Source organism: Podarcis muralis, chromosome 12 (genome assembly GCF_964188315.1).
Source record: "Podarcis muralis chromosome 12, rPodMur119.hap1.1, whole genome shotgun sequence".
Lineage (NCBI taxonomy): Eukaryota > Metazoa > Chordata > Lepidosauria > Squamata > Lacertidae > Podarcis > Podarcis muralis.
In genome coordinates, this window is record NC_135666.1 from 4,000,033 (window position 1) to 4,027,759 (window position 27,727).

Below are 27,727 nucleotides of genomic sequence, written 5' to 3' on the forward strand. Positions count from 1 at the left end.
TTTCCTTCAGAATGGAGAGGTTTGATCTTCTTGCAGTCCATGGGACTCTCCAGAGTCTCCTCCAGCACCAGAATTCAAAAGCATCCATTCTTCGGCGATCAGCCTTCTTGATGGTCCAGCTCTCGCTTCCATACATCACTACTGGGAAAACCATAGCTTTAACTCTATACGGAACTTTGTTGGCAAGGTGATGTCTCTGCTTAACGGCAGCTTATCCAGCCCTATTTTATGACCCCAAGATCTCGTTCCTTGCCTGCCCGCACCAAACCACCGTACCTCCTCTTCTTCCTCGCTCTCCTCCTTGATTGTGAGGGTGGGAGCCGCTTCGGTGATCAACGGCGAATGCTCCATGGGGACCTTGAACTTCTCTGCGGCAGCTTTGTGTACCTGCTGAGAGAGGTCTTCGATCTGTGGAAGACAAGAGGGCATGGGAATAAATACGATGAGGGCACACACAGCCCGAGTCCTTTTGCCGCTCTGGACGTGCACAAGAGACCTGGTGAAAAGGCCTCACGCAGACTCTGGGTTTCTTGCCTAGCTCACGACGCCCGTTTGGTTACCCCGAGGGGCGAAAGGATTCCCCGAACAACTCCGGCCCTAGCCATAGCTGTCAACTTAAAGATTTGAAAGTAAGGGGCCAGCAGCCTCGAAAATAAGGGATCAGCAGCCAAAATAAGGGATTTTCCGGGCACAGGTATGTTCGACTTCTGAGCCCCTCCGAGCCAAAGGCAGAAAGCCCAGCCAGCAGCCAAACAAAGCCTCAAGCGGTGGTTCCCAGCAAAGGGGATGCAGCAAGGAAAACCCTGTCACCTCTCCACTGGGAAGCGCTGAGCAAAGGCGAGTCCCCAGGCAACGCGGCCGATTTGATCGGCACAAGGCATGCAAGCTCCACCCCCCCCAGTCGTTCTTAGACTCCTTATTGGGTGAGCAATGCAGCCAAGCAACACAGTTGGAGCCTCCCTGGCTGGCAGGGAGGGAGGGAGAGGAGCTGCTTCCTTTGGAACCCGGGAAATTTAAGGGACATCATCAATAAGGGACGGCAGCGGGACACGGCGCTGGGATAAGGGACTTTCCCACCAAATAAGGGACAGTTGCCAGCTATGGCCCTAGCATGAGGCACAGTGAGGCAGCTGCCTCGGGCGGATGAAGGTGAGGGTGTGGAAAGGTGTTGGAGGACAGAGTTCTCCCTCTTTCTCTCTCTCTCTCTCTCTCTCTCTCTCTCTCTCTCTCTCTCTCTCTCTGTGTGTGTGTGTGTGTGTGTCTGTCTGTCTGTCTGTCTGTCTGCCTGCCTGCCTGCCTGCCTGTCTTCCACCCTCCAGTGGCATAACATGGGTTGCTGGTGCCCGGGGCAGGCAAGCCACCAACGCAACTCCTTGAACAGCCTGGAGACTGAAGGGCGGCCCAGCCTTGGAGGTGCGAGAGAGGCAGACAGAGCCTCTGCTGGCGCTGGGGGCCAGAGCCCAGAGGCCCCAGTGGTAGGTAGGCAAGGAAGGACAGTGAGCCAGGGACACGGCCCACAGGATGTGCCTAGGCAGCAGCAGCAGCAGCCCCCCAATGGAGGATCCTCCAACCGTTATTCTGGCATTACAGGGGTTGGACTAGATGACCCTTGGGGATCCCTACGATTCTTCAAAGCAGATCCTTCTCCTATGCTATTGGACAGCAAGTGAGCCAAGTGGGCTCCCCTAACTGGATTCAGAAGCCCTTGCTATACAATGAATTGAAGAAAATGTTCCATTTAACATTTGTTAAAAAACCCGAAGCATTTTTGTTGGGGATCATAGGGAAAGACCTGCCAAAAAAGTTGAAAAACATTTTCATGTATGCGACAATGGCCGCGAGAGTTCTGGAAGCCCAAGGATGGAAGACTGAAGAAACCCCAACTAAAGAATCATGGCAAGAAAAATTGATGGACTATGCAGAACTGGCAAAACTGACATACAAGCTACGGGACAAGGATAAATGTGACTTTAAAGATGAAGGAGAACCCTTTACAAAGCATCTGAAGACGCAACAAAGCGAACTGGACTCCTTGGCAGGTTTTGAATAAACATTCACAATTTTTTTACTGATAATAATCAGCTAAACAGCTTGAGGATCTATACAACTTTGTAACATGCAGAAAATAGCATTATTGGAGAAACCAAAGACTGGAACTGAGGGAAGTTGGGGGGTGGGGTTCTGTGGGGGGAGGGGGAGGGAGGAAAAATGGGGGGGGGGAATAAGGCTATGTTTTTGGATAATATGTTTTGTTATAACTTTGAATTAAAAAAAAATTAAAAAAACAAAACAAAACAGAAGCCCTTGCCTGCCCCGGGCACTAGCAACCCACGTTACGCCACTGGAGGGTAGAAGACCGACACACACACACACACACACACACACACACACACACACACACAAAGAGAGAACTCTGTCCTCCAACACCTTTCCACGCCCTCAGCTTCAGCCGCCTGAGGCAGCTGCCTCACTGTGCCTCATGCTAGGGCTGCAGTTGTTCACCCCTCACCTTGGCCTCTCCAAAGACAATGTAGATGTCCGAGGCAGGGCTTTTGAAGACGTCTGGCTTGGTGATCACAAACAGGATGTTCTTGGACTTGCGGATCGTGATCCTGGTGACGCCGTGGATTTGCCGCAGACCCAGCTTCGACATGGCCTGGAGGGAGACAAACTTGACATGAGCCAACAGTGTGACGCGGCAGCTAAAAAAGCCAATGCAATTCTGGGCTGCATCAATAGGAGTATAGCATCTAGATCAAGGGAAGTAATAGTGCCACTGTATTCTGCTCTGGTCAGACCTCACCTGGAGTACTGTGTCCAGTTCTGGGCACCACAGTTCAAGAAGGACACTGACAAACTGGAACGTGTCCAGAGGAGGGCAACCAAAATGGTCAAAGGCCTGGAAACGATGCCTTATGAGGAACGGCTAAGGGAGCTGGGCATGTTTAGCCTGGAGAAGAGGAGGTTAAGGGGTGATATGATAGCCATGTTCAAATATATAAAAGGATGTCCTATAGAGGAGGGAGAAAGGTTGTTTTCTGCTGCTCCAGAGAAGCGGACACGGAGCAATGGATCCAAACTACAAGAAAGAAGATTCCACCTAAACATTAGGAAGAACTTCCTGAGAGTAAGAGCTGTTTGACAGTGGAATTTGCTGCCAAGGAGTGTGGTGGAGTCTCCTTCTTTGGAGGTCTTTAAGCAGAGGCTTGACAACCATATATCAGGAGTGCTCTGATGGTGTTTCCTGCTTGGCAGGGGGTTGGAAACGATGGCCCTTGTGGTCTCTTCCAACTCTAGGATTCTAAGGGGATGACAGCCTGTTAGAACCGCCAAGCAGAAAGGTTGGAATAGAGCCATGCTCAGAAGACGGAAAGACAGGACTCTGGCTGATAAGCAGAGTCCTAAAGAGGGATAACCTGGTTCAAAAGATCTTTCCTGCATAAACTGAAGTCATTCCCACCATTTCCAATTTAATAATAATAAATAATAAATTTTATTTATACCCCGCCCTCCCTGGCCAGAGCTGGGCTCAGGGCAGCTAACACCAATAAAATCACAGTAAAAACCATAATGGGGGGGGGGGGCAATTTAAAATACAGATTAAAATGCAATTTAAAATGCAGCCTCATTTTAAAGTACAGTGGTACCTCGGGTTAAGTATTTAATTCGTTCTGGAGGTCCATTCTTAACCTGAAACTGTTCTTAACCTGAAGCACCACTTTAGCTAATGGGGCTTCCTGCTGCTGCCGTGCCGCTGCTGTGCAATTTCTGTTCTCATCCTGAAGCAAAGTTCTTAACCTGAAGCACTATTTCTGGGTTAGCGGAGTGTGTAACCTGAAGCGTATGTAACCCGAGGTACCACTGTAGCTGATAGATCATAAGGGGATAAATCATTAGAGAGAAGAGTCCCATTCCTTAGCCAAAAATGACAGAACCCCCAGCACAAGAGGAATGGGATCAACGCAGGAGGGCCCCAAAGCTTAAAGATCTGGCACCATTATAGATGCTCATAAACCTCTTTCGGCATTTGTAAGAACTTGATCTTTTCATGTGGTCCCTAACCCTAACTCCCTGCCTATTGATGTCACTGTACTCTTTCTGGCACCTAAAATTATTTATTTTTAGTTTTACTCGTTCTTAGTCATCCCAGCCTTCGCTGAACTGATGCTATCCAGATGTTTTGGACTACAATACCCATCAGCCCCAGCCGAGTTAGCCAACGAGCTGCAGGACTTGCCGCCCATTTTCCTGCCCAGCCATTTCCATTCAGGGAAATTTTTGTATGAGATCTATTAAAACATCCAGATTATAACAACAGAAGTGTCGCAGCACCAGCCCTTTCCTTAAACACAGTCGGTTCCCCAAAGCCTGCGGGAACAAAGGAGGTCTTCTTCACCTGTCAAGTCTAGCTTGTCCAGGGAGGGAGTTCTAGAGTCTGGGAGGAGCCACCACCAAGAAGGCCCCGTCCTGGGTCCCATCCGCCCCCAAGTGCCTTTGAGGGTGGTGGGACTGAGAGAAGGGCATCTACTGAAGATCTCACAGCCCAGGCAGGTTCGTATGATAATAATAGTAATTTATTATTTATACCCTGCCCATCTGGCTGGGTTTCCCCAGCCACTCTGGGCGGCTTCCAACAAAATATTAAAATACAATAACCTATTAAACATTAAAAGCTTCCCGAAACAGGGCTGCCTTCAGATGTCTTCTAAAAGTCTGGTAGTTGTTTTTCTCTTTGACATCTGATGGGAGGGAGTTCCACAGGGCAGGTGCCACCACTGAGAAGGCCCTCTGCCTGGTTCCCTGTAACCTCACTTCTCGCAGGGAGGGAACCGCCAGAAGGCCCTCGGAGCTGGAACTCAGTGTCCGGGCAGAACGATGGAGGTGGAGACACTCCTTCAGGTACACTGGGCCGAAGCCATTTAGGGCTTGAAAGGTCAGCACCAACACTTTGAATTGCGCTTGGAAACGTACTGGGAGCCAATGTAGGTTTTTCAAGACTGGTGTTATGTGGTCTTGGCGGCTGCTCCCAGTCACCAGTCTGGCTGCCGCATTCTGGATTAGTTGCAGTTTCTGGGTCACCTTCAAAGGTAGCCCCACGTAGAGCGCATGGCAGTAGTCCAAGCGGGAGATAACCAGAGCATGCACCACTCTGGAGAGACAGTCGGCGGGCAGGTAGGGTCTCATCCTGTGTACCAGATGGAGCTGGTAAACGGCCACCCTGGACACAGAACTGACCTGCGCCTCCATGGACAGCTATGAGTGCAGAATGACTCCCAGGCTGCGCACCTGGTCCTTGAGGGGCACAGTGGCCCCATTCAGGACCAGGGAGTCCCCCACCCCCTAAGAACAGTACTTCTGTCTTGTCAGGATTCAACCTCAATCCATTAGCCGCCATCTCCCTGGCTGCGCACCTGGTCCTTCAGGGATTTGACCAAGGCACTGCCAGTTGCTGTCCAGTGTTGTTCAACGTGGTTGTGACCCAGATGAATATTCTGGGGTGGGGTGGGGAATAAGAGGGCCCCCCGCCTGACGTCAGTCCTTGAAGCCCTAGCTGAGGCTGTCCTGAGACCAAGGGGGGCTGGATTAGGGCTTGGATAAGGCTGTCTATGTTCGTCACTGGCTCGGGGGATTATCCTTGCTTCTGACAGCCCCTTGCTCTCCAATGATGGCCAGGAAGGGCGCAGGGAGGCTATGGGGCTTGGCCACTGTATGCCCCGCTTCAGAAAGGGGGTCACGCACATGGGGATTGTTGCGAGGTCAAGATTTTCCTGGAAGTTTGCCTCCAGGCAGAGAGATTAGATGTCTGGTTCTCCTCTGGCCCACCCAATGTTGTCAGGAGTCCAGAGCAGCACTGACCGAGTCAAGTTCCCTTTAAAAATAAAATTAAGAACTCTGTTTGCTTAGAGGCTTTGGAAGGAATTAATAGGGATTCTCGGCTGCTCATTAAGAAGAATCTCAGCAGGCTCCGGACTTAACCCGTTCCAAACCATAGCTGTCAAGTGTCCCTTATTTGAAGGGACAGTCCCTTATTCCAGCGCCATGTCCCGCTGTTGTCCCTTACTGATGGATGTCCCTTAAATGATGTCCCTTAAATTTCAAAGGAAGCAGCTCCTCTCCCTCCCTGCCTGCCGGCCAGGGAGGAGGGAGGCTCCAACTGTGTTGCTTGGCTGCGTTGCTCACCCAATAAGAAGCCTAAGAACGACTGGGGTGTTGGAGCTTGCATGCCTTGTGTGTGGCTAGTTAATGCAAGCTGAGGGGGTTTTTGAACGCTGGACGCCATTTTGTTGCACGTGCCGCTGCAAACTTTGCAGTGCAAAGCCAGGCCAGGGAGCCATCTTAAGTTGAGGCTGCATAGGCCTTGTGGTGCATGTGATTCAGATTCTATTCAGTTGAACCTCTGGTTACAAAGTTGGCTGGACAGTGTTCTCGAAGCTACCAGCATGAGTTTGACCAGACTGCAGGAGGACAGGAAGACTGGAGTGCCTGGAACAGGTGAGGCTGCAGGTCCCTTATTTTGGCTGCTGGTCCCTTATTTTCAAATCTGTAAGTTGACAGCTATGTTCCAAACACAGGAAGCAGCTTGCCTCAACTAATTAGTGCTTGCTTGAGACAGATAGAAAAAACTCCTGCAGGGTTCAGGTGGTCCTGTTTGCATCCCAAGGACTCGCTATAATGGGCTGTGCATGGGACTGCCTTTGAAAAGTGCTCAGAAACTTTCAGACCGCAACACCTCAAGACTGCCTCTTCCCATATGAACCTACCCGGACCCTGAGATCATCTTCTGAGGCCCTTCTTCATGTGCTGCCTCTGTGAGAAGTTCGGAAGGTGGCAACATGAGAACAGGGCCTTCTCTGCAGTGGCTCCCTGCCTGTGGAATGCTCTCCCCAGGGAAGTTCGCCTGGCACCTTCTTTATACACCTTTAGGCGCTAGGCAAAAATGTTCCTTTTTAATCAGGCCTTCGGCTGATCTTATTGACATCCAATACCCTTTTAGAATGTGGCTTTTGGAGGGAGGGTTATTGAGTTATTGCGTTTGGTTTGGTTTTATATGTTGTGGTCTTGTTGTGAACTGCCCTGAGACCTCCGGGTATAGGGCAGTGTATAAGTTGAATTAATAATAATAATAATAATAATAATAATAATACAGTGGACGCTCAGGTTGCGAACGTGATCCATGTGCCTTCAGATGTCTTCTAAAAGTCAGACTTTCCAGACTTTTTTCAGAAGCTGAACATGCTCAGCTTTGAGTGTTACACTGAGGTCTGTCTGTTTTTGCTATTTATTTTGCGTTTTTGCTTTTGCGGCTCTTTTTCGTTTTCTTTTTGTGACTGTGTGGAACCCAGTTCAGCAACTGACGGATTCATTGTGTGACTGCAGTACATTGTTTATTGCTTTCACTTTACGGCTCAATGGTATAGTTAGATAGTAAAATTCATGTGAAATTGCTGTTCTAGGGGTTGTTTTGAGCGAATCCCCGTCGTGGGGATTCGAACCGCTGACCTTCCGATTGGCAAGCCCTAGAGGCTCAGTGATTTAGACCACAGCGCCACCCACGTCCCATCCACTGTACTGTAGACACCAGTTATCTCTCATGGAATGCCACATGCCTCAGCAGACCATTCAGGGAATTACAGAGTTGAGAAATATTTCTGCTTGTCCACTCTTCCTGCACCCCAGACCCTCCCTGCCCGATTCTCTACTGACCTTTCGTGCTTTTTTCTCGCTCCTGCTCTGTTTCGCTCTGCTAATGGATTCTTCGCCAGTTCCCAAGGAGTGCGTTAGTTGTGCCTGGAAGATGCAAGTGGGACGGTTAAAACATCCAAACAGATTCTTTAGTTGTGGCTCTTACACTGCAGGGAGTTGGACTAAATGATGCTTTGGGTCCCTTCAAACTCTACAATTCTAAACATGGTTTACATAGCAGTAAACCTGGTTTCAGTTCTAAACATGGTTTACATAGCAGTAAACCTGGTTTCAGTTCTAAACATGGTTTACATAGCAGTAAACACGGTTTCAGTTCTAAACATGGTTTACATAGCAGTAAACCTGGTTTCAGTTCTAAACATGGTTTACATGGCAGTAAACCTGGTTTCAGTTCTAAACATGGTTTACATGGCAGCAAACACAGTTTCAGTTCTTAACATGGTTTACATAGCAGTAAACACGGTTTCAGTTCTAAACATGGTTTACATAGCAGCAAACCTGGTTTCAGTTCTAAACATGGTTTACATAGCAGTAAACCTGGTTTCAGTTCTAAACATGGTTTACATAGCAGCAAACCTGGTTTCAGTTCTAAACATGGTTTACATAGCAGTAAACCTGGTTTCAGTTCTAAACATGGTTTACATAGCAGTAAACCTGGTTTTAGTTCTAAACATGGTTTACATAGCAGTAAACATGGTTTCAGTTCTAAACATGGTTTACATAGCAGTAAACCTGGTTTCAGTTCTAAACATGGTTTACATAGCAGTAAACCTGGTTTTAGTTCTAAACATGGTTTACATAGCAGCAAACCTGGTTTTAGTTCTAAACGTGGTTTACATAGCAGTAAACCTGGTTTTAGTTCTAAACATGGTTTACATAGCAGTAAACCTGGTTTTAGTTCTAAACATGGTTTACATAGCAGTAAACCTGGTTTTAGTTCTAAACATGGTTTACATAGCAGCAAACCTGGTTTCAGTTCTAAACATGGTTTACATGGCAGCAAACACAGTTTCAGTTCTTAACATGGTTTACATAGCAGCAAACCTGGTTTCAGTTCTAAACGTGGTTTACATAGCAGTAAACCTGGTTTTAGTTCTAAACATGGTTTACATAGCAGTAAACCTGGTTTCAGTTCTTAACATGGTTTACATAGCAGTAAACCTGGTTTCAGTTCTAAACATGGTTTACATAGCAGCAAACCTGGTTTCAGTTCTAAACGTGGTTTACATAGCAGTAAACCTGGTTTTAGTTCTAAACATGGTTTACATAGCAGTAAACCTGGTTTTAGTTCTAAACATGGTTTACATAGCAGTAAACCTGGTTTTAGTTCTAAACATGGTTTACATAGCAGTAAACCTGGTTTCAGTTCTAAACATGGTTTACATGGCAGCAAACACAGTTTCAGTTCTTAACATGGTTTACATAGCAGCAAACCTGGTTTCAGTTCTAAACGTGGTTTACATAGCAGTAAACCTGGTTTTAGTTCTAAACATGGTTTACATAGCAGTAAACCTGGTTTTAGTTCTAAACATGGTTTACATAGCAGTAAACCTGGTTTCAGTTCTAAACATGGTTTACATAGCAGTAAACCTGGTTTCAGTTCTAAACGTGGTTTACATAGCAGTAAACCTGGTTTTAGTTCTAAACATGGTTTACATAGCAGTAAACCTGGTTTCAGTTCTAAACATGGTTTACATAGCAGTAAACCTGGTTTCAGTTCTAAACATGGTTTACATAGCAGCAAACCTGGTTTTAGTTCTAAACATGGTTTACATAGCAGTAAACCTGGTTTCAGTTCTAAACATGGTTTACATAGCAGTAAACCTGGTTTCAGTTCTAAACATGGTTTACATAGCAGTAAACCTGGTTTCAGTTCTAAACGTGGTTTACATAGCAGTAAACCTGGTTTCAGTTCTTAACATGGTTTACATAGCAGCAAACCTGGTTTTAGTTCTAAACATGGTTTACATAGCAGTAAACACGGTTTCAGTTCTAAACATGGTTTACATAGCAGTAAACCTGGTTTCAGTTCTAAACATGGTTTACATAGCAGCAAACCTGGTTTCAGTTCTAAACATGGTTTACATAGCAGTAAACCTGGTTTCAGTTCTAAACATGGTTTACATAGCAGCAAACCTGGTTTCAGTTCTAAACATGGTTTACATAGCAGCAAACCTGGTTTCAGTTCTAAACATGGTTTACATAGCAGTAAACCTGGTTTCAGTTCTAAACGTGGTTTACATAGCAGTAAACCTGGTTTCAGTTCTTAACATGGTTTACATAGCAGCAAACCTGGTTTTAGTTCTAAACATGGTTTACATAGCAGTAAACCTGGTTTCAGTTCTAAACATGGTTTACATAGCAGTAAACCTGGTTTCAGTTCGAAACATGGTTTACATAGCAGTAAACCTGGTTTCAGTTCTAAACATGGTTTACATAGCAGTAAACCTGGTTTCAGTTCTAAACATGGTTTACATAGCAGCAAACCTGGTTTTAGTTCTAAACATGGTTTACATAGCAGCAAACCTGGTTTTAGTTCTAAACATGGTTTACATAGCAGCAAACCTGGTTTCAGTTCTAAACATGGTTTACATAGCAGCAAACCTGGTTTTAGTTCTTAACATGGTTTACATAGCAGCAAACCTGGTTTCAGTTCTTAACATGGTTTACATAGCAGTAAACCTGGTTTCAGTTCTAAACGTGGTTTACATAGCAGTAAACCTGGTTTCAGTTCTAAACATGGTTTACATAGCAGTAAACCTGGTTTTAGTTCTAAACGTGGTTTACATAGCAGTAAACCTGGTTTCAGTTCTAAACATGGTTTACATAGCAGTAAACCTGGTTTCAGTTCTAAACATGGTTTACATAGCAGTAAACCTGGTTTCAGTTCTAAACATGGTTTACATAGCAGTAAACCTGGTTTCAGTTCTTAACATGGTTTACATAGCAGTAAACCTGGTTTCAGTTCTAAACATGGTTTACATAGCAGTAAACCTGGTTTCAGTTCTAAACATGGTTTACATGGCAGCAAACACAGTTTCAGTTCTTAACATGGTTTACATGGCAGTAAACACAGTTTCAGTTCTTAACATGGTTTACATGGCAGTAAACACAGTTTCAGTTCTTAACATGGTTTACATAGCAGTAAACATGGTTTCAGTTCTAAACATGGTTTACATGGCAGTAAACCTGGTTTCAGTTCTAAACATGGTTTACATGGCAGCAAACACAGTTTCAGTTCTTAACATGGTTTACATAGCAGTAAACACGGTTTCAGTTCTAAATGTGGTTTACATAGCAGTAAACACGGTTTCAGTTCTTAACATGGTTTACATAGCAGTAAACCTGGTTTCAGTTCTAAATGTGGTTTACATGGCAGTAAACACAGTTTCAGTTCTTAACATGGTTTACATGGCAGTAAACACAGTTTCAGTTCTTAACATGGTTTACATGGCAGCAAACCTGGTTTCAGTTCTAAACATGATTTACATAGCAGTAAACCTGGTTTCAGTTCTAAACGTGGTTTACATAGCAGTAAACCTGGTTTCAGTTCTTAACATGGTTTACATAGCAGCAAACCTGGTTTTAGTTCTAAACATGGTTTACATAGCAGTAAACCTGGTTTCAGTTCTAAACATGGTTTACATAGCAGTAAACCTGGTTTCAGTTCGAAACATGGTTTACATAGCAGTAAACCTGGTTTCAGTTCTAAACATGGTTTACATAGCAGTAAACCTGGTTTCAGTTCTAAACATGGTTTACATAGCAGCAAACCTGGTTTTAGTTCTAAACATGGTTTACATAGCAGCAAACCTGGTTTTAGTTCTAAACATGGTTTACATAGCAGCAAACCTGGTTTCAGTTCTAAACATGGTTTACATAGCAGCAAACCTGGTTTTAGTTCTTAACATGGTTTACATAGCAGCATACCTGGTTTCAGTTCTTAACATGGTTTACATAGCAGTAAACCTGGTTTCAGTTCTAAACGTGGTTTACATAGCAGTAAACCTGGTTTCAGTTCTAAACATGGTTTACATAGCAGTAAACCTGGTTTTAGTTCTAAACGTGGTTTACATAGCAGTAAACCTGGTTTCAGTTCTAAACATGGTTTACATAGCAGTAAACCTGGTTTCAGTTCTAAACATGGTTTACATAGCAGTAAACCTGGTTTCAGTTCTAAACATGGTTTACATAGCAGTAAACCTGGTTTCAGTTCTTAACATGGTTTACATAGCAGTAAACCTGGTTTCAGTTCTAAACATGGTTTACATAGCAGTAAACCTGGTTTCAGTTCTAAACATGGTTTACATGGCAGCAAACACAGTTTCAGTTCTTAACATGGTTTACATGGCAGTAAACACAGTTTCAGTTCTTAACATGGTTTACATAGCAGTAAACCTGGTTTTAGTTCTAAACATGGTTTACATGGCAGCAAACCTGGTTTCAGTTCTAAACGTGGTTTACATAGCAGTAAACCTGGTTTCAGTTCTTAACATGGTTTACATAGCAGTAAACCTGGTTTCAGTTCTAAACATGGTTTACATAGCAGTAAACACGGTTTCAGTTCTTAACATGGTTTACATGGCAGCAAACCTGGTTTCAGTTCTAAACATGGTTTACATAGCAGTAAACCTGGTTTCAGTTCTAAACATGGTTTACATAGCAGTAAATCTGGTTTCAGTTCTAAACATGGTTTACATAGCAGTAAACCTGGTTTCAGTTCTAAACATGGTTTACATGGCAGCAAACCTGGTTTCAGTTCTAAACATGGTTTACATAGCAGCAAACCTGGTTTTAGTTCTAAACATGGTTTACATAGCAGCAAACCTGGTTTTAGTTCTTAACATGGTTTACATAGCAGCAAACCTGGTTTCAGTTCTTAACATGGTTTACATAGCAGTAAACCTGGTTTCAGTTCTAAACGTGGTTTACATAGCAGTAAACCTGGTTTCAGTTCTAAACATGGTTTACATAGCAGTAAACCTGGTTTTAGTTCTAAACGTGGTTTACATAGCAGTAAACCTGGTTTCAGTTCTAAACATGGTTTACATAGCAGTAAACCTGGTTTCAGTTCTAAACATGGTTTACATAGCAGTAAACCTGGTTTCAGTTCTAAACATGGTTTACATAGCAGTAAACCTGGTTTCAGTTCTTAACATGGTTTACATAGCAGTAAACCTGGTTTCAGTTCTAAACATGGTTTACATAGCAGTAAACCTGGTTTCAGTTCTAAACATGGTTTACATGGCAGCAAACACAGTTTCAGTTCTTAACATGGTTTACATGGCAGTAAACACAGTTTCAGTTCTTAACATGGTTTACATAGCAGTAAACCTGGTTTTAGTTCTAAACATGGTTTACATGGCAGCAAACCTGGTTTCAGTTCTAAACGTGGTTTACATAGCAGTAAACCTGGTTTCAGTTCTTAACATGGTTTACATAGCAGTAAACCTGGTTTCAGTTCTAAACATGGTTTACATAGCAGTAAACACGGTTTCAGTTCTTAACATGGTTTACATGGCAGCAAACCTGGTTTCAGTTCTAAACATGGTTTACATAGCAGTAAACCTGGTTTCAGTTCTAAACATGGTTTACATAGCAGTAAATCTGGTTTCAGTTCTAAACATGGTTTACATAGCAGTAAACCTGGTTTCAGTTCTAAACATGGTTTACATGGCAGCAAACCTGGTTTCAGTTCTAAACATGGTTTACATAGCAGTAAACCTGGTTTCAGTTCTTAACATGGTTTACATAGCAGCAAACCTGGTTTCAGTTCTTAACGTGGTTTACATAGCAGTAAACCTGGTTTCAGTTCTAAACATGGTTTACATAGCAGTAAACCTGGTTTTAGTTCTAAACGTGGTTTACATAGCAGTAAACCTGGTTTCAGTTCTAAACATGGTTTACATAGCAGTAAACCTGGTTTCAGTTCTAAACATGGTTTACATAGCAGTAAACCTGGTTTCAGTTCTAAACATGGTTTACATAGCAGTAAACCTGGTTTCAGTTCTTAACATGGTTTACATAGCAGTAAACCTGGTTTCAGTTCTAAACATGGTTTACATAGCAGTAAACCTGGTTTCAGTTCTAAACATGGTTTACATGGCAGCAAACACAGTTTCAGTTCTTAACATGGTTTACATGGCAGTAAACACAGTTTCAGTTCTTAACATGGTTTACATAGCAGTAAACCTGGTTTCAGTTCTAAACATGGTTTACATAGCAGTAAACACAGTTTCAGTTCTTAACATGGTTTACATGGCAGTAAACACAGTTTCAGTTCTTAACATGGTTTACATAGCAGTAAACATGGTTTCAGTTCTAAACATGGTTTACATGGCAGTAAACCTGGTTTCAGTTCTAAACATGGTTTACATGGCAGCAAACACAGTTTCAGTTCTTAACATGGTTTACATAGCAGTAAACACGGTTTCAGTTCTAAATGTGGTTTACATAGCAGTAAACACGGTTTCAGTTCTTAACATGGTTTACATAGCAGTAAACCTGGTTTCAGTTCTAAATGTGGTTTACATGGCAGTAAACACAGTTTCAGTTCTTAACATGGTTTACATGGCAGTAAACACAGTTTCAGTTCTTGACATGGTTTACATGGCAGCAAACCTGGTTTCAGTTCTAAACATGATTTACATAGCAGTAAACCTGGTTTCAGTTCTAAACGTGGTTTACATAGCAGTAAACCTGGTTTCAGTTCTTAACATGGTTTACATAGCAGCAAACCTGGTTTTAGTTCTAAACATGGTTTACATAGCAGTAAACCTGGTTTCAGTTCTAAACATGGTTTACATAGCAGTAAACCTGGTTTCAGTTCGAAACATGGTTTACATAGCAGTAAACCTGGTTTCAGTTCTAAACATGGTTTACATAGCAGTAAACCTGGTTTCAGTTCTAAACATGGTTTACATAGCAGCAAACCTGGTTTTAGTTCTAAACATGGTTTACATAGCAGCAAACCTGGTTTTAGTTCTAAACATGGTTTACATAGCAGCAAACCTGGTTTCAGTTCTAAACATGGTTTACATAGCAGCAAACCTGGTTTTAGTTCTTAACATGGTTTACATAGCAGCAAACCTGGTTTCAGTTCTTAACATGGTTTACATAGCAGTAAACCTGGTTTTAGTTCTAAACGTGGTTTACATAGCAGTAAACCTGGTTTCAGTTCTAAACATGGTTTACATAGCAGTAAACCTGGTTTCAGTTCTAAACATGGTTTACATAGCAGTAAACCTGGTTTCAGTTCTAAACATGGTTTACATAGCAGTAAACCTGGTTTCAGTTCTTAACATGGTTTACATAGCAGTAAACCTGGTTTCAGTTCTAAACATGGTTTACATAGCAGTAAACCTGGTTTCAGTTCTAAACATGGTTTACATGGCAGCAAACACAGTTTCAGTTCTTAACATGGTTTACATGGCAGTAAACACAGTTTCAGTTCTTAACATGGTTTACATAGCAGTAAACCTGGTTTTAGTTCTAAACATGGTTTACATGGCAGCAAACCTGGTTTCAGTTCTAAACGTGGTTTACATAGCAGTAAACCTGGTTTCAGTTCTTAACATGGTTTACATAGCAGTAAACCTGGTTTCAGTTCTTAACATGGTTTACATAGCAGTAAACCTGGTTTCAGTTCTAAACATGGTTTACATGGCAGCAAACCTGGTTTCAGTTCTAAACATGGTTTACATAGCAGTAAACCTGGTTTTAGTTCTAAACATGGTTTACATAGCAGTAAACCTGGTTTCAGTTCTAAACATGGTTTACATAGCAGTAAACCTGGTTTCAGTTCTAAACATGGTTTACATAGCAGTAAACCTGGTTTCAGTTCTAAACATGGTTTACATGGCAGCAAACCTGGTTTCAGTTCTTAACGTGGTTTACATAGCAGTAAACCTGGTTTCAGTTCTTAACATGGTTTACATAGCAGTAAACCTGGTTTCAGTTCTAAACATGGTTTACATAGCAGTAAACCTGGTTTCAGTTCTAAACATGGTTTACATCGGCTGGCTTTAAGCCAACACATTGCAGTGTACTTTGCCAATTAAGTTGCATTAGTTTTCCAATTTTTAAATGAAGTAATTCAAATTTAACACTAATTTAAAAGCTGACTTTCCACCACCCCCTTTAAATATATTTCTTTTCCCTCCCTTCTTTCCGGCACACAGTAAAATACTTTTTCTTAATTTCTAATACCTCCCCATCCATTTCCTATTTCCACCGCCTGTGCATGTTCAATCCTTGCTTAGACATTTACCCATTTTCCTAATTAATCAAACGGCATTAATCTTCCATTATCATTAATCATCATTTTAAATCGTATTTCCTCCAATACAACTTAATCAGCGTTCAATACAACTTATGCGTTCGCATCATTATAATTCACCAGCGCTCCAGTTTTACAAGCCTCACAAACATCCAGAAAAATCTCCCCATCTCCCTCGTTAGGCGATTCCCTTTTCACAAAACAGATCTGCCGCTAGTTGCTTCCTCATTGCAGCGTAGTTTGCACATGCTCAGAGGAGCCTCGCTGCTGCACAGTCCCCAGGCTGAGACAGCTTCAAGAAACATCCTTTAGCCCAGAGGTGGCCAGAAGGTATAGGGAAAGATCTACTGGTGAGATCTCTAGGTGATCTGCTGAAAGCTCAGCCCACTCATTCAGGGAGGAAGGATTAAGACGGGGTGGGCAACCTAAGGCCCGGGGGGCCGGATCCGGCCCAATCGCCTTCTAAATCCGGCCCGTGGACGGTCTGGAAATCAGCATGTTTTTACAGGAGTAGAATGTGTCCTTTTATTTAAAATGCATCTCTGGGTTATTTGTGGGGCATAGGAATTCGTTCATTATATTTTTTTCAAAATATAGTCCGGCCCCCCACAAGGTCTGAGGGACAGTGGACCGGCCCACGGCTGAAAAAGGTTGCTGACCCCTGGATTAAGATATGTGCCCCGCACAACTCCCTGAAGCCAGAGGTTTTTCAGGAGTCTGCAATCTCTGCTTCGTACAAATCTAGCCGTCTTCGCCTCAAACAAATCACCTGTGTCTGAGCTGTCCTTGGTTCTGAAACCTCTGCTTCTTCCAACTCAGGTAAGGACCCTTCGTTGCTTTCTGAGTCATTCGACGACCCTAGAAGAAAGAGAGAGGAAGCAGAGAGTGAAAGGAGCCTTTCCGTGTCCAAGATAAGAGACCATTTATAAAACTGTGTTTCCTTTGCACCAAGATGTTTGCCTCTGTGAGCCTGGAGACATCAATAATAATAATAATAATAATAATAATAATAATAATAATAATAATACAGTGGTACCTCAGGTGCAAGTAGATAAATAGGTACCACTCCGGCGGGTAGTTAACGGCATTTCCGTGCGCTGCTCTGGTTTGCCAGAAGCAGCTTAGTCCTGCTGGCCACATGACCCGGAAGCTGTACGCCGGCTCCCTCGGCCAATAAAGCGAGATGAGCACCGCAACCCCAGAGTCAGCCACGACTGGACCTAATGGTCAGGGGTCCCTTTACCTTTAAAGTAGTCTCTGTTCTCATCCTGAAGCAAAGTTCTTAACCTGAGGTACTATTTCTGGGTTAGCGGAGTCTGTAACCCAAAGCGTATGTAACCTGAAGCGTCTGTAACCCGAGGTACCACTGTATATTGTATTTAATTATGGGGTATCAGAGTTTTTAGGGGGCTAACCAGGCTGGGATAGTTGGGGTAGCAGGCTTGTGGGTTTCTGAATGTCTGCTGTAGATTTTTTCAATTTCGTTGTTCTGTATGGGACAATGACAATAAAGATTATCGTATGGGCCAAAACAAACAAGATGAACTTTAACAGGGAGAAATGTAAAGTATTGCACTTGGGCAAAAAAAATGAGAGGCACAAATACAAGATGGGGGACACCTGGCTTGAGAGCAGTACATGTGAAAAGGATCTAGGAGTCTTGGTTGACTACAAACTTGACATGAGCCAACAGTGTGACGCGGCAGCTAAAAAAGCCAATGCAATTCTGGGCTGCATCAATAGGAGTATAGCATCTAGATCAAGGGAAGTAATAGTGCCACTGTATTCTGCTCTGGTCAGACCTCACCTGGAGTACTGTGTCCAGTTCTGGGCACCACAGTTCAAGAAGGACACTGACAAACTGGAACGTGTCCAGAGGAGGGCAACCAAAATGGTCAAAGGCCTGGAAACGATGCCTTATGAGGAACGGCTAAGGGAGCTGGGCATGTTTAGCCTGGAGAAGAGGAGGTTAAGGGGTGTTATGATAGCCATGTTCAAATATATAAAAAGATGTCATATAGAGGAGGGAGAAAGGTTGTTTTCTGCTGCTCCATAGAAGCGGACACGGAGCAATGGATCCAAACTACAAGAAAGAAGATTCCACCTAAACATTAGGAAGAACTTCCTGACTGTAAGAGCTGTTCGACAGTGGAATTTGCTGCCAAGGAGTGTGGTGGAGTCTCCGTCTTTGGAGGTCTTTAAGCAGAGGCTTGACAACCATGTCAGGAGTGCTCTGATGGTGTTTCCTGCTTGGCAGGGGGTTGGACTCGATGGCCCTTGTGGTCTATTCCAACTCTATGATTCTATGAAATGTATCCTATCGCAGGTGGGACAATTCCCCCTGTTGGGGCAGAGCCCCAGGGTCAGTGCCACGGAGTTTGCCACCACCTCCGCCCACAAGCTGGCGCAACCAGACACCTCGGGACCAAACCCTGGAAGGCCAAAAGGGGTGGCTCACCTTTGTGGTTGGCCTCGTGGGTCCTTTTCCCCGTCAAGGCCTTCTTCTCCTCCAGGAGCATCATGCCAGTCGCTTCCCTCAGGCTCTCGATCTCCGGGCAGCGGTACAGCAGCTCCCGATCGCTGGAGGAGCTCGACTCCAGCGGCGCCGGTCCCCGATCCCCACGCTTCTCCCCGGCAGAGATGGAGTCCTTTTCTCGGGCGTCCTTGTTGCCAGGCAACCGGTTCCGGCCCCTGGAATCTTTGCTGATGGGAAGCTGGTCCTCTCGGCAGGGCTTGGCAGGCCTGGCGCTCCCCACGGCTGGAGAGAGAAGTAGGTTAGGGCAGGGTTTAATGGGGGGGGTGTCCTTTCCTTTGTGGGGACGCGGGGGACGCTGTGGGTTAAACCACAGAGCCTAGGGCTTGCCGATCAGAAGGTCGGCGGTTCGAATCCCCGCGACGGGGTGAGCTCCCGTTGCTCGGTCCCTGCTCCTGCCAACCTAGCAGTTAGAAAGCACGTCAAAGTGCAAGTAGATAAATAGGTACCACTCCAGCGGGAAGGTAAACGGCGTTTCCGTGCGCTGCTCTGGTTCGCCAGAAGCGGCTTAGACATGCTGGCCACATGACCCGGAAGCTGTACGCCGGCTCCCTCGGCCAATAAAGCGAGATGAGCGCCGCAACCCCAGAGTCGGTCACGACTGGACCTAATGGTTGAGGGGTCCCTTTACCTTTTACCTTTCCTTTGCAGTTGGAAGCCAGGAACTCCAAACAGCTTCACCCAGCCTGGCACCAAAACAAATGTTTTGCCTGACAACTCCAGCCAGCGTTGCTGATGGGAGTCATACTCCAGAACATCTGGGGGGGGGGGGCACCAGGTTGGGGAAAGCAGATTTGGAGCCCAAAAATTGCAGCACGTTGGGCATTAATAATAATAATGATGATGATGATGATGATGATGATGATGATGATGATGATGATGTCAGCTTTTAATTTCTTCTCTATAAGTTTTATAATTGTGTTCAGTATCAGGAGTATAAAAAGGTAAAGGTACCCCTGCCCATACGGGCCAGTCTTGACAGACTCTGGGGTTGTGCGCCCATCTCACTCAAGAGGCTGGGGGCTAGCGCTGTCCGCAGACACTTCCGGGTCATGTGGCCAGCGTGACATCGCTGCTCTGGCGAGCCAGAGCTGCACACGGAAACGCCGTTTACCTTCCTGCTAGTAAGCAGTCCCTATTTATCTACTTGCACCCGGGAGTGCTTTCGAACTGCTAGGTTGGCAGGCGCTGGGACCGAGCCGCGGGAACGCACCCCACCACGGGGATTCGAACCGCCAACCTTTCGATCAGCAAGCCCTAGGCGCTGAGGCTTTTACCCACAGCGCCACCCGCGTCCCTATCAGGAGTATATATTATTATAATTATATTAATCTTCCTGTATCTTATCGTGTGGTGGTTTGTTTGATTTCCGTGTTATTTGTTTGTTTGATTGCATGTTTGCTTACTTGTATGTACATCTGTTTTCTCATAAGTGTATTTATTTTAAATTAATAATAATAATAAAAAGAAATAAATAAAATCAACCCTCATCCTCCCGTTATCTGGATGGGAGAGACGGGGAAATGAAAGCTCACCTTCCGCGGGAGGCTTCCTCGAGTCCCGGACGAGGATCAGGTCCTCTCTGGAAGGAGCTCGTTCCTCGTCAGGCCTGGTTGTCGAAGCAGGAAGCCACGAAGCAGCTGAGGGGCTGTGGAAGAGGCCATCGGAGGGAGGCGAGGGAGAAACAGGAGGCACTTCTTGAGGTTCAGAAGGTGGAGATGGAGGAGGAGACAGAGGAGTTTCCTCCTCACAGGTGAGCGATGGGGGCTGCTCTGCCTGCGAAGAAACAGCCAGGGACGCTTGAGCTGGTCCTTCAGAGGCTGGCGGGGCCTGCGATAGAGGAGAGGTGGTCTCCACACTCATCAAACCAGCTTCCGGGACCACGAGTTTCGTGCTTCCAGCTAAAGCACTTGAAGGAACTGGTCCTTCTTCCTCTCTTGGGTGGCCAACCGCCTCTGCTGTGGCACCTTCTAGTCTCGTCTCTTCTGGAATCTCTTCAGTTGACCCATCAGCTTCTGGACTCTGGATCGTCGGCTCGGCCTGCAAGCTCCGAGGTGGAGACCTGTTGACGCTCTCAGACGTCTTCCCTTTGGCTTCACCGGGCGCGAAGACAACCTCCTCGGAAGGCTGGTCCACTCCTTCCAACCCAGAACTCGGCAGCGGCCCAGCCACCGTCTCCACCGCCTCTGAACGAAGGGGAACAACCTCCACATGTGGTGGAACTGCAACCCTCTCCATCTCCAGCTCCTCGCAAGGTTGCCTGGCGACTTGGTCTCGACTGCTGCTGCCTCCAGCGACATTGCAAGTGGTTTGAGGCTCCAACTCATCTTTGGAATGCTTCGATTCCGACAAGTCTGGCATGACGCCTTTGGAGGAGAACTCCTGGACGTCTTCCTTAAGGCTGCCGAGAAGGCTTTGTGCTTCGGCCACCAGCAGACTGCTCACCAGGCGGGCAGCACCCAAGCCCGGCTCCCTGAGGTTGCCGAAGGAGCCTCGCAACATGTCGGTGATCTGCTGCTGGTCTGCAGTGACCTCTGGAGGCTCTGCAACCAATGAGGCGTTCTGCCACAAGGCACCAGGAAGCTCAGGTTGGCTGGGGGCGGGAGACGGCCTCGCTGCAGCAACGGCTTCAGAATCATCTGGGGCTGCACCAGTCCTCCTGGTCCCCAACGATTCTGCAGCACCAACACGTTCTGTTTCTGCATTTCCACTGGCCAAGCTGTGCTGGGCATCTTCAGGCTCCGACAAATAGATTTCCTCTTCAGAAGCAAAGAAGAGGTGTTGGCTTTTGCAAAGCACGGGTGACGCATCCCTTGGCCGGGCGTTGGCTGGAGAAGGCGGCTGGTTAAGAGCAGAGGAATGCAGACACAACGCCATGCTCTGCTGGGAAGGTCCCTCTGCTGGTGGGATCTTTGACGGCTCCGCCAAGGGTTCAACCGTAGCATCTTCAGTCTCGACCACTCGGCGTTCCAGCTCAGAAACGGCTGCCGGCTGTTCTTGTGGAAGAGGAGAAGGGCTCTTCTCCACATCCTCGGCTGGGCTGCCCCATGCCTGCTCAGGGGTGCTCAGCTCTTCCCTCTCAGAGCCAGGGGATGAGGTCAGCACAAGGGTCCCACCAGAGATGTCCTCAGCTGCTGTGAAGAAGCTGCTGTCCGTCTGCGAGTTGGGCATGGAGACCTCTGCCAACTCTGGGGAAGAGAGACTGGAATCCAGATCCTTTTCCTGCACAGAAGGTTCAGCGCCCAAAGCAGGTGGTTGGAGACCCTGAAGCAGAGCTTGAGCAAAGGTCTTCTTTGGCACCTGCAAGGGTTGCCTGGGTAGACCCTCAACCCTGCCAGTGGAAGGCGTTGCAACTGCGTCTCCTGCTGTAGAAGTTCCTGGGGCAGTTTTTTCCACCTGAGCTTTGGCGTCCAAAGGATGCTGATCATTCAAAGGAGGCAGAGATGCAGCCGCCTCCATACATCCCCTGTTCCTCTGAGCCTCAGGCCCCCGTTGGACAGCCATCTTGGTGTCTTTGGTTGCTGCCTGGGGCTCCAGAATCTGCACCCCACCAAGCTGCGGCCATTCAGTGCCTTCTTTACGACCCGCTGGCTCAGGGCGGCTTGCCTGGCCAACAACCTGCTCAAAGGGCGCAGGAACCCCGAGCTTGTTCTCTTCTTTCTGTCCTGGCTTCTTGTCGGAGCTTGCCACCAACGCTGGACCATCTGTGGTCTCGCTGCTGGCGGGAGCAGGAGCTGCCCCCTTGCTCTGAATCTGCACCAAATTCATGTTGCTGTCTCTCAGGCTAGGCTGAGCAGCAGGATCCTGGAATGAGACGGCTTCTGATCCACACCGTCCCACAGGAAGCGTGGTTAAGCGCTGGGCTTGAAGCCTGTCTCCCGACCAAACAGCACCTTCTCCTGGTGGAATCTCAGCGACAGAGTCTGCTCTGCTGTTTTCGTCACTTTCAAGTTCAGAAATAGCATCCTCTTCTCCCTCGGACGGACTTTCCCAGTCCTGGCTAGCATCAACTTCGTCCGATAGCGCTTGCCCCTCCATTGGCCCGGTGGCTTCCTCTACAGCTGAAGCCTCTTCCCCTAGCTGATCTTTGCCCTTGGCGTCCTCTCCAGCTTCCTCAAGATGGCCGCCTGTTTCTACCAGCCTGGGCTCGTGGTGGCTCTCACCGGGCTGAGCCTCCCTCACACTCAGGTCTTTGGCCTCGCCAGTCTCCAAGCACAGCTTGAGATGGGCTGCGCCGTCTCCTATAACCACACTGGCAAGAGGGCCTGTGGAGGCCTCCATCTCCAGCTCAGATGAGTCTCTTGGCACCCTACAGACTTCAGCATGCTCTTCAACATCTGTGGGGGGCAGAGTTGCGGCTGCCGCCAACAAGGTGACCTCACTGTCCACGACAGCGGTGTTCTGCTGTGTGCCGTTTGGTCCCAGCAGGGGCCGAGAATCAGGTTTCGCCTCAGAAAAGATAGCCACCACGTGGTCCTCGTTGTTGTTCATCTGGTCGAGGGACGAGGCCTCCTCAAGCTCGTCCTCCGATTCAAAGCAGGCAATAAGGCACTCCGCTGCCGGCTCGCTGTCGGCTCGAGTCGCTTCAGGCTGGTCCAAGATGGCCGCCTCACAGGATCCAAGGAGGGACACAAACGGAGGCTCCTCCTTCTCTGGCTCCACATTGAACACCCCTCCATTAGGCCTCTCTGCTTCAGTCAAGCCTCCCCCAGAGGCTCCATCTTGGTCAAGGAGCTCCAGAAGCCGCTCCTCCGACTCCTTCAGCCTGGCGCTGATGTCAAAGGAAGACGAGTCGTTGACGTCTGGAGTCGCCAGCTCTGCAAACGCCACAGGATACGGCTTCGGGGTCCATCCCAGGGCTATGGCAGGGCCCGCATACACCTGGTCGACCCACTCTGCTGCCGTTTGTCCCACAGGCCGAGGCCCTTCCAAGGAGTTGTCCAGAGGCGGCAAAGCGTCTGCTTCCTCATCCGTATCGAAGCAAGCAATGAGGCATTCTCCGGGATCAGGGACGTTTTCCTCAGCAGCCTCTCGCCCGTCTGAGAGCGACTGGTGCTCTGGGGAGTCGCAGGGGGAGCCCCTTTCCCTTGAAGGCTCTTCTCCCTCTTCACATCCAGTTCCACGACCCACGCCTCCGAAAAGAGCTGTGGGGCCCTGCTCCATAGGAGACCCCCATCCTTGACCGGTAGGGGAACTGCTGCTGCTTCCAGAACATTCGGAGGAATTGCCGGGAGCTTCAGGCACAACCTGCAACCTGGAGGCCGCTTCTTTTTCAGTGGGGAGCGAAGCTTTAATTTGGTCCTCTTGGGGTATCTCTTCATCTTCAGCCTTCTCCAGGGAGGAGCCTCTCTCCTCCCGCTCCTCCTTTTCGGCCCTCGGGTGCCCATTGTCCCCGGCAGAAGCCGTCTCTTCCTCGTCTGTGTTGTAAGCGTCAGACGAGGTCTCCATCTCGCTCTCGCTGCCCGATCGGGACAGCGCGGGCACTGTGTCTTCCTTTGGAGGCTCAGCCGCTTCCTGAGCAGGGGCGACCGCAGCTTCCGCGACCACGGCGTACTGCTCGACGCTGTAGAGCCGTTCGTCGTCCTCCCCGTTGTAGGAGGCCGAGTCTGAGGACTGGGAGGTGTCGTCCTGGTAAGCAAAGGACTCGTCCACGCCTTCGTTGATGGAGGTTTCCGAGAGAGAGTGCAGGAAGGAGGCTGAAGTGCTGTCGTCGTCCTCGACGCCGTAGAGGGCATCGTTCCCCACCGACTCCCCTTGGGGGAACAGCGTGATCTCCATGGACTCCGCCTCGAATATGAGGCTCCCACGGAAAGGCAGGAGCAAAGCAGAAATCATCTGGTCACTGTCAGCGCCGTCCACGCTGTCGTCTGGGGCGGAAGCTGCGGTCTCGGCCTGCGGCCGGCCGGGCGCATCAGCCTCAGAGGTGTCCGTCCCATAAGGGAAGGCAGCGAGTGAACCGGGCAAGAGGCAGGGTTTCGATCCTGCAAACTCGGCAGAGTCTCCGGCTCCCGTTTCGTAGGCCGGCGGGGCCTCTGCCTTGGAAAGCTCGCGGCTCAGATCCACTTCGTCTCCAGAGTCCTCTCTGCTCTCGGGCCAAGATGGAGCCACTTGCTCAAACCTCTGAGGGCCCGTCGTCGAGGGAGCGACTTCGGCGCCCCAGTCGCCGCCATCTTCCTCTGGGGTCGTCTGCCCGTCGTCGTCGTCCTCGGGGAACAACGAGTGGACTAAAGTGCTGGAGGAGAGGGTCTGGAAAGCAAACTCCCCCTCCAAGTCAGGAGACAGGCTGGGTCCCCGTGGGAGCCTCGGGCGGCTGTCTGCGTACTCCAAGAGAAACTCCTCGCCGTCTGCCGACGGGGCCTCCATGGCTTCCGACTCTGCGATCAGGTTGGGGGAGCAAGACGGGGAAGTGCTGCCGGTGCCCGAAGACGCCCAGCTGCCTCCCTCGGCCGTGATATAGGACCCCGAGGGCGAGGTGGGTGGGGAGCAAAGGCCTTCGTTGTCCGTGTCGTTCTGCTCCTCGCTGAGGCTCTCTTTGGAGAAGGGCTGGTGCCTGAGGTGGGAAAACACAGTCTTGATGGGGGTCGAGGGCGCCGTGAAGTATAGTTCTGGGTCCAGGCCACAGGTGTGCTTGCCAGGCAGGGGCTGGGCCTCGGCAGGCTCTACGGAGATGTCTTTGGTGAGTGCAGGAGGTGGAGAAGGCAGGTCCGCCGAATGTTCGCCCTGAGAGAGTGGAGATGTCATGGCTGCCCTCTCGGCCTCCTGCGGATTCCGGAGGCCGGGGAGGGTCATGCCTGCTTGCCGGCTGGCCAAGTCTTTTGGGGTCTGGTGGGGAGGCCTCGCCTGGAGGTCAAGCAGGTCCTGATCCTCCACGTCGCTCGTTTCCTCCTCCTCAGAGCTGGCCTCCGAGGTGCCCCGTTTGAGCGGCGCAGAGGCAGCCCCTTCCCCATCTTCCTCATCCTCACTGAGGCATTGAGTCTCCTCGCCCATCACTATCCGGGTGTCCAGCATGTCCACGCCCGACGTAGGTTCCCCCTGACCTTTGGGCGCCACCTTGGCGGCTTTCGGGGCCTGCTCCATCACGACCTGCCCACACTCGCTGAGGGCCACCAGACCGGTCGCGGCGTTGCCCACGGCCGTGTCGCAGCTGGCTCCTTCGGGCTGCGGGCGGTCTTCTTTCTTCGCCGGCAGGAAAGCCGGGATGACTTTGCCACAGAGGGTGGGGTCCATGGGGAGGCCGGTCTGGCAGTCGGGCGTCACCGCCGGGGACATCTGCAGTGGTGTCAGGGCCTCGCTACTCGGTGTGGAGGATGTGGAGGTGGTCCGGGATACATCTGGGGATGGGGGATTGAGAAGAGAAAGATTGGGGGAGAAGCATTAATCCAAATCACTCCACAACAAACTAGCATCAACATTTCAGTACAGTGGTACCTCGGGTTAAGTACTTAATTCGTTCCGGAGGTCCGTTCTTGACCTGAAACTGTTCTTAACCTGAAGCACCACTTTAGCTAATGGGGCCCCCTGCTGCCGCTGCGTCACCAGAGCACGATTTCTGTTCTCATCCTGAAGCAACGTTCTTAACCCGAGGTACTGTTTCTGGGTTAGTGGAGTCTGTAACCTGAAGCGTATGTAACCCGAGGTACCACTGTACTTGGCCCGGAGGGCAGCAGCACAAGAACAGGCCTTTCCAGTAGTGGCTGCCAGTTTGTGAAATTCTCTCTCCAGGGATAATAATAATAATATTATCTTTCCAACAAAGTATTAAAAATAGAATAAAACATCAAACATTAAAAACCGCACTAAACAGGGCTGCCTTCAGATGTCTTCTAAAAGTCAGGTAGTTGTTTATTTCCTTGACATCTGATGGGAGTGCGTTCCACAGGGCAGGCGCCACCACCAAGAAGGCCCTCTGCCTGGTTCCCTGTAACTTCGCTTCTCTCAGTGAGGGAACCCCCAGAAGGCCCCAGAGCTGGACCTCAGTGTCTGGGCTGAACGATGGGGGTGGAGACACCTGGCACTATTATTGTATATCTTTAAGGCATCAGGCAAAAACATTCCTTCTTTACTAGGCCTCTGGCTTTTAACTATCTATGGGTGGGACATTTCTACTGTATTTTTTCCCTCTTGGTTTTCATGTATGAAAAAAAGAAACCAAAATAATTATCATCGTCATCATTCCGTGATGTGGTGGCAGTGGCCCTCCAGATATTGCTACACTACAGCACAAGGAAGGGCCTTTTTTGTGGTGGCTCCCCGACTGTGGAATTTTCTCCCCAAAGAGGCCATCTTGGCACCAACTAATGCTTGGCTTTTCCAGCAGGGAAATACCAGTTGTCTTTTCTCATGCCGTTTACAGGTTTGCTGGCTTATTGGAGAAGAGATGGGGTACCCCCCCCCCCCAAAAAATGACCAAAATATGATCCGAATAAGCTTATGGACAAATTCTTGTGTGCAATACTCTCTCTCTAACACATACGTACGGTCTAAGAGTTGGCCCATCCTGCGATGCCCTTCCTCTCCCTTGCTGAGCTCGTCACTAGTGAGATATCCCACCCTCAGCCCTATCTGGGCTCCTGGGCTTTGTGTGATGCAAGTTTCTGAATCAATTAGAGTGTTCGCAGCATTCCGTGACACACCTTGGAGGCTGAGCCAATGGCAGGAGAGGACACTTAAAAGGGGCTGGACCAAGTCACGGCAGGTAAGTCCATCAATGGTGCTTCATGCGTTCAGGTGTGCAACACATGGGAAGCCAGAGCTCACGCTTTCCCAGGTGATTCCCCTACCAACTTTGCCAAGTTTTGGACGACAGAGGCAAATTCACAAAGCCCAACATTTTACTGAAAGTCTAAGTCAGTGCCGGATTTACATATAAGCTCAACAAGCTATAGCTTAGGGCCCCACTCTCTTGGGGGTCCCCAAAAAAATTAAAGGAAAAACAACAACTGGATGTACATTTCCAAAATATAAGATAAAAAAATAAATTAAATTTAACCTACATATAGCAACAGTGCTTTTGTGTAGGCTCCTATGATGTACGTAATGGGCCCCACATATAGCATATATTCAACACACACAGAAAGCGACAATTTGTTGTTGACAAAGGACAGCTGGACATATAAAGGGCCCCATTACCTTCAGTAGCTTAGGGCCTCATCAAACCTAAATCCAGCCCTGGTCTAAGTTTTCTGTGTTTGAGACTGTAATATACAAGTTTG

At 47.9% G+C, this 27,727-nt stretch overlaps 1 protein-coding gene across 1 annotated transcript in view; it reads right to left on the reverse strand.

Moving 5' to 3' along the window:
- LOC114607435 (uncharacterized) overlaps positions 1 to 27,727 on the reverse strand; it is a 68,153-nt gene that overhangs the window by 5,281 nt on the left and 35,145 nt on the right. Inside the window, exons 2-7 of the mRNA XM_077936637.1 lie at positions 20,051 to 25,846; positions 18,441 to 18,740; positions 16,752 to 16,840; positions 7,705 to 7,788; positions 2,510 to 2,656; positions 277 to 408 (exon numbers count right to left, since the gene is read on the reverse strand). Of these exons, the coding sequence (XP_077792763.1) occupies positions 277 to 408; positions 2,510 to 2,656; positions 7,705 to 7,788; positions 16,752 to 16,840; positions 18,441 to 18,740; positions 20,051 to 25,846 (6,548 nt within the window). The remainder of the gene's footprint in view (positions 1 to 276; positions 409 to 2,509; positions 2,657 to 7,704; positions 7,789 to 16,751; positions 16,841 to 18,440; positions 18,741 to 20,050; positions 25,847 to 27,727) is intronic.